The sequence below is a fragment of the Miniopterus schreibersii genome, assembly GCF_964146895.1.
Source record: "Miniopterus schreibersii genome assembly, chromosome: 12".
In the NCBI taxonomy this organism is placed as follows: Eukaryota; Metazoa; Chordata; class Mammalia; order Chiroptera; family Miniopteridae; genus Miniopterus; species Miniopterus schreibersii.
In genome coordinates, this window is record NC_138112.1 from 47,246,339 (window position 1) to 47,253,383 (window position 7,045).

The following is a 7,045-nucleotide window of genomic DNA, read 5'->3' on the forward strand; positions in this document are numbered from 1 at the left end:
GAGTTGTGGTGAGGATTGATTAAGTTCAACGATGATGATGGTGATGATGAAGATGCTGGTGGTGATGCTGGTGGGGATGGAGGTGATGGTGAAGATAATGATGATGATGATGATGATGATGCCAGTGATGATGATGGTGGGGATGGGGATGATGGTGAAGATGATGATGACAGTGATGATGAAGATGCTGGTGATGATGATGGTGGGGATGGGGGTGATGGTGAAGATGATGGTGATGATAAAGGTGCTGGTGATGATGCTGGTGGGGATGGGGGTGATGGTGAAGATGATGGTGACAGTGGTGATGATTCTTATGACAGCAGCTAATATTAATTGAGAGCTAACTATATGCCAGGAACTCATCCTAAGGCTCTTATGTATATTATCACATTAACTCTCACACAACCCAATGATTCTATGATTAACTCAATTATAGAAACAAGAAAACTAAGGTTAAGGTCATGTAGCTAGTAAATCACAGTGCTAGGATTGGAAGCCAGGAAATCTGACCCCAGAGACTGTGCCATTAACCACCACACTGCATAGCCCCTGAGGGAAGTGAAAATACCTGGAGAAATGGAACAGTATGTTTAAAGTTATCTTTTTCACATAATTTTCTGGATTATATGTATCCCCCCCAAGCCCCGGCATGCATCTCCTCTCATTTTGTCCCCTGTCCCATCCTTAGAAGGGAAGTAGTATGCGCTGAGCCAGATTCGGTGCCACAGCCAGGCATTAGTCCTCCATTGATGGGGCCAGTGGGTGCGCAGAATGACAGGACAGGCCCGGGGCCCAGGAGAGGACACTGGGGAGTGTTCCTCAGCGGAGAGGCTCAGAAGCCACACTGGGCATTCCTTCTTTGGCGGGAGGGTGACTGAGTTCACAGGGTGCCAAGGGTCTCCAGGCCTGCCAGTCCCTTCTCCAGCACTGCAAGGAAAGAGAGGGGTGCCCAGGTGGCAGACTGCTCCCCGAGGGCAGGGCAGGGCCTCCCCACACGGGGTGCTGACAAGCTCTGTCCCACCCAGTGGGAGAAGTCCCAGCTGGACAAGGAGTTCATGCACAGCGTGGAGAACGTGTGTGGCTGCGCCAAATACGAGTGCGGTGAGTGGGGAGGTAGAGCCAGGGTGGGTGAGCCACGGGTGGGGCTGGTGTGGGTGCTGGGCTCTCGGTGACTGTGGCCACCCTGCACACCCATCCAGTGAAGGCTGCCGTGTGTCTGAGCCGAGAGCTGGGGGTGATGCAGCCAGGCCAGACAGTGGTGGAGCTCTCGGCAGATGGCGTGTGCCACACCTCGCGCTGCACCGACCTGCTGGACCCTCTCACTGGCTTCTACCAGATCAACACCACCTCCGTGCTGTGTGATGTCCACTGCGAGGCGGTAGGGGGCAGCACGGGTCAGGGGTGGTGTCAGGAGGGCTGGCCTGGCAGAGCCTAGGTGCTCCAGGAACCAGAGGGGCCCTCCATTTGTCCAAGCTCTCTAGACAAGTCTAGAGCGTGGGCACAGGGGCCCTCGGAGACCTCTGTGGAAAGTGCTGGGAATGGGACTGGGTTGGGCGAGGCCAGGAGGGGAACAGTGAGAGTGAAGGCCTGGCAAGGGTGGGGATTTGACAGAATACATTTATGAAGCACCTTCTATGGCTAGCACATCCCCTAATTTTTCGGTTTCTGTTTGCGTTGCTACCATTTGTCGAACATGTCTACATGCCCGATACCTAGGACAGTGACTGGCTTCTAGTAAGGGCTAAATAAATATTAACTGAATAAAAGGGGTTAGAATTGTTCCTATTTTTCAGATGAGAAAACTGAGGTTTAGGGAGGTTTAGTCCTTTGTCAAAAGTCCCACAAGGACTGGGACTCAGACTGAGGTCTAGCTGGAAACAAAACTGGCACCTGTAATTCCCAGCCGTGCTGTCTCCGAAAGGGGTGGAATGGCTGTTTGTCCACTGGGGCTGAGCCTAGGAACTGAAGCAAAGGAGTCATAGGGTAGACATAAGAATGGCCTTCCTGCCTGAGATAGGAGCCCGGGAATCCCCTTCCTGAGCACCCACCGGGGGCCTGCTCTGGGCTCAGAGCCAGGAGAGTGGGAGAGGCAGGAGGGTGGAGGTGGGCGTGTGCTGAGCCCATCTCGGCCCTCCCCTCCCTGTCCTGCAGAACCAGGAGTATGAGCACCCACGGGATCTGGCGGCCTGCTGCGGCTCCTGCAGGAACGTGTCCTGCCTCTTCACTTTCCCCAATGGCACCACCTCCCTGTTCTTGGTAGGCAGCCCCTTAAATGCCCACCTAGGAAGGGGCCCCGGACACCTAGGACCGGGACCCAGGGCTGGGTACAGACAGGGTCCTGAGCAGTGCTGTGTTTTGGGCTGCACCTGCCTTTGGAGCTATACCCTATCGGTTCACTTGGGCCATCCATCTGCCTGCAAGCCCCCATCTCTCACCTCTGTGCCCTCCAGCCTGGGGCGTCCTGGATCGCAGAATGCGCCCGCCACCACTGCAGCAGCACTCCCCTGGGTGCCGTGCTTGTCCGCTCGCCCATCAGCTGCCCACCTCTCAATGAGACTGAATGTGCCAAGGTCAGTGCCAGCCTCCTGCCACTGTAGCATGGCCTGAGGCCCGGGACATGGGCTCTCTTCCTAGCGGAAAGGGAGAGGTCCTGTGTGCAGGAGTGTGGGGGGAGAGGTTCCCTGGAGCCTGTGCCTGCCTCACCACCCCAATTCCACATCTCTCTATGCTTTTTCGCTCTGACCACCTCACACCCCACATCCTCACACATCACAGGGCCACACACAGATACATGCAGACATATACTGTTACAGACACACCAACACAGGCAGTCAGCTGCTCACACACACCACACACTCCACGGGGACATTAACACCTCAGTGCACCAGCACACACCATGCACCATCACACACCAAAGCATGTTTGCACTAGCATGGACAACTGTCACTATGGGCACACCTCAAGGACAAGGATTTCCAGGAGGGTTGGGAGTTATTGTTAAATTATTTAAGCTCCTGAGATGAATATTGGACATTTAAAGATTTCTGATCTTACCTAGAAAACAAACACACACACAATCACACTCTCATCCACATAGTCACTCATACAAAATCACATATGTACACACATATGTTCATACACATATATGCTCACAAAACACACACAGATAGAAACCCACACTCACACACACACTTATTTACAAAGAACTGTCGCATCCTTTGTGTTATCCATTTCACAGTAGAGGAGGGGGCTCTAAGGGAGAATTGCTCCCATTTTAGAAATGGAAAAATTAAGCCCAAAAGAAAGGGGCAACTTATCCAGGGCTGAGATAGAGCCCAGGCCGCTCACCCAATTGGGGCAGCCCCTGTGCCCCTCCTTGCCTGCCCCTCCATTTGGGGAGCTTCCGCTGGAAAACTGGGAGGTCCTGTACCCTCTTAACCCAGGCTCCAGCCTCACTGGGGCCCTAGGGCAGTCTGAGTGCCACTGTCACACCCAATCAGTCAGCTCACACTGTGGCTGTCTCATGGCCAACCCAGGGACCCCTTCTTCCTCTGGCCAAGGCCTGATGGTCAGCACGGCCTGGAGGTCCTGCCCAGGGCATCATGAGAGGAAAGGAGTCAAGTCTCTTGGACTCTTTGCCTCTTGCTGGGATTGTGGCTTCTGATCTGGATGGGATCTCTCACCCACCTCCCCTCCACTCCCTCCAGGTTGGGGGTTCGGTGGTTCCTTCCTTGGAAGGATGCTGCAGGACATGTGAGTGAACATGGTGGAGACCCAGGGGTGAAGGGCTCTGGTGGGGAAAACGGTGTCATGTTGGGGATCAGAGGGCTGGGATCCTGGCCTGGCACCTCTGGTGGTGACTCTTGAGGGGTGAGTAGATATAGGGATAATCCCCCGACCACAACGTCAGGCACTGGCACAGATATGCAGGTGGGCAGAGGCCATGCTCACATTCCTGTCCCAACACAAGATCTCTGCTTCCTGTTGGAGACGGGGGACATTGGGATATTGGGTCCAAGCAGTCAGTAGCTGTTCTGCCTCCTCCTGTCCCTATCAAGACACACAACCCAGATGCCCCCCCACACACACACACATGAATTCTCCCTGTGGCCAGGAGCCCTGTCTTGGAGGGGCCTCCTGGGTGGTACTCAGGCCCACAGATTCCCTAATGAGTCTGAGTGAAAAGTCTGTGCAACTGTCCTCACACCCAGCCCCTGGGCCCTGTAGCCCCCAAAACATATGTGCATGCACTGCCCACTCAGCCTTAGTGCCTTTGCCTACATGCTTCCCCACCCCCTAGCACCCCAGACCCTTCCTTGGAGGACTATAGAATTTGGGACCTTTTTATGCTCACCTCACATACCCCAAGGAAATTGGGCTCAATGCCTCATTGACTGATTTCTGACCCACAACTCATGTTCCCTGAACGTCCCGCGTGCTCCCATGTGACCTGCAACCCATGTCCCTCTCCCCAGGTTCCCCGGGGACCCTGTTTCCCGTGGTCCCCGTTAACCCTGCCTCTCCTCCACGGGTTAGTGTCCACTGCCACCCAGGTACTCCTCTCGGAAACCCACGGAACTGGAGGCGGGCAGCCACGTTGCTATTTCCAACAATGTCCCTTCTGCTAGGTGGCCCCTGCTCTGGGGGTGGGGGAGGGGACGGTGGGGCCGCTGCTCCCTGCCTCTGGTGAAGGCCTTTTGGCCAACAGTGCATGCCGGGTAGCAATCTGTGCCCCCTGGGCTTGCATGGGAATGCTTCAGCGGTGCCTGCTTACCGGGCGCCCACAGTGCCCATTGCTGCCACCGCTTCGCTCCCGCTGGTCACTCAGCCAATCTCAGTCCAGACCCAGAGGGCCATGGCCAGGACAGCACTCAGTTCTCCTGCCTCTGGGAGCAGAGAGGGAAGATGAAGTCAGCTTAGCTCGGCTGGGGGTCCTCCTGCCGGGGTGGTGGGAAACCTACTGTGGTGAGGCCCAGAGGCCAGAAGGAAGGGTGGTGGGAAACCTACTGTGGTGAGGCCCAGAGGCCAGAAGGAAGGATTCCCTCCATTTCCGGCAGGTGCCCTTGGGTCACAGAGCAAGTCCATGCATCTGGCGAATATTTACTGAGCACCAGTGTACCAGGCCCTGTAAACACAGCATAAAGCAGGCCTCACAGAGCTGCCGTCTTAGTGCGAGAGAGAATGCTGGGTAGAATATGGTGCAGAATAGAGCGGACGCAGCTGGCTTGATAGGGACTGAATCTTATGCAGCTTGGAGGCCCTCATTCAGAAAAGAGACACAAACTTACAGACCCACACTAGGTGCAAAAGTGACTATTTATGCAGAGTAGGACAGAACTCACAACCAACTGTGGAAGGGGCTGTGCAAAAGAAGGCTCTCAGGCTTCTGCTTCAACAGCATAACCAGAAGGGTGCTCTGACTGGTGGTGACGCTGTTCTGGATGGAAATCGGCTGCAGAGGGGTCAGGGAGGGAGGACTGGTGCAGGGAGAGAGTTGCTGTTTCAAGAAGGGGTTCAGGATAGGCCTTGGTGAGGAGATACTTGAGCAGGTGAGGCATGAATGAGCCACGTGGTCATTGTCTATGGGAGGCATGGTCCAGGCAGAGGAAAGTGCACTCTTATCAGTTTCCATCCCTGTAACAGCTGGGTGACTGACCAGCCCTGTTGGACAGATATGAAAACCGAGTGAACTTACTGTGTGCAAGCAGGATGCTCGGGACTGGGGTTGCCATTCATTTAAGAAATTGCAGAATCTTAAGGCTAGAAGCCCTCTTGAGTAGAAAAGCTGAAAATCAGACAGGGGTGAGGTCACCAACAGGGGTTAGAGACAGATGTTGGGCCTCGGGCGGGAGGCAGCCTGCCTGTCCTCAAACCCTTCCCTTCCCTAGCCTTGAGCCAGAGCCCAAGACCATCCCAGGAACCTTCCTCTGTCTCCTCTGCCTTCCGTGCCACCACCTCCTTCCAGGGCACTGAGTTAAAAGCTTTCTCTCTGATGGGGCGGGGCTCTAATGCATGGGCACTAACGCTGGTAGAGGGACCCTCCAGCATGACACTAACTGCCCCAGTCTGGCCCATCCTGCTGCCCCTGGGAGCACTTCTCAGCTATGGCCCCCTCACCCACCCTGTCCCCCTAGGTAAAGAGGATGGGCGCTCCTGCAAGAAAGTGACCATCCGCATGACCATCCGCAAGAATGAATGCAGGAGCAACACCCCTGTGCGTGACACCCATAAGGCGGTGGGGGGGGGGCAACCCAAGATGGGGGTGGAGGGAGCTTTTGGGGGGATGGAGCTACACAGGCCACCTCATGGGCCCGCCCATCTCCAGGTGAACCTAGTGTCCTGTGATGGGAGGTGCCCATCCGCCAGCATCTACAACTACAACATCAACACCTATGCCCGCTTCTGCAAGTGCTGCCGAGAGGTGGGCCTGCAGCGACGCTCCGTGCAGCTCTTCTGCGCCACCAACGCCACCTGGGTGCCCTATACAGTGCAGGAGCCCACCGACTGTGCCTGCCAGTGGTCCTGAGGCCTGGAGGCTGGCGCTGGGGCTGGCTGGGCCACCTCTGCCACCCCCACTTCTGTTTCCAGCTGGCCTGTGTGTGTGTGAGTGGGGGGAGAGCACTACAGGTGTGGAGAGCTGGTTGGTGCTGAGCATGGAAGGACGAGCGGAGGCACAGTGACCGGAACAGGCCGCATCTGCCCATCCCAGCTCCCTCTCTAGGCTGCCCTTCCTCCACACTTGGGAACTCAACTCTCTCCCTGCCTTCAGGTCTGGAATGGGCCCTAGGTCAGGGCAGCAGCCCCTGCACACCTGCGAGTGGCTGCAGTGCTTTTGGGGGGGGGGGGTGCGAGCTTTCCTAGGAAGCTGGGATCAGAGCTGGACCTAAGACCAAGTGCAATGTCAGGATGTGGGGACCATTCTCTTCCTTGGCCCTGGAGAACCACAGACACAGTAAAAGGAAAAGGGGTTTTCATCGCAACACAGAGGCCTGCATACAGCCACCCAGAAGGAATTCCCAAAAGCAAGAAGGGTGGGTTCCTGGGT

General features: G+C 55.9%; 1 protein-coding gene across 1 annotated transcript in view; it reads left to right on the forward strand.

Moving 5' to 3' along the window:
* OTOG (otogelin) overlaps positions 1 to 6,526 on the forward strand; it is a gene marked incomplete at both ends in the record, with an annotated part of 71,189 nt that extends 64,663 nt beyond the window's left edge. The window contains 7 exons of the mRNA XM_081154863.1: positions 1,026 to 1,101; positions 1,200 to 1,378; positions 2,152 to 2,256; positions 2,451 to 2,570; positions 3,708 to 3,753; positions 6,135 to 6,214; positions 6,326 to 6,526. Of these exons, the coding sequence (XP_081010989.1) occupies positions 1,026 to 1,101; positions 1,200 to 1,378; positions 2,152 to 2,256; positions 2,451 to 2,570; positions 3,708 to 3,753; positions 6,135 to 6,214; positions 6,326 to 6,526 (807 nt within the window). The remainder of the gene's footprint in view (positions 1 to 1,025; positions 1,102 to 1,199; positions 1,379 to 2,151; positions 2,257 to 2,450; positions 2,571 to 3,707; positions 3,754 to 6,134; positions 6,215 to 6,325) is intronic.
* Between the last annotated feature and the right edge of the window lie 519 nt (positions 6,527 to 7,045).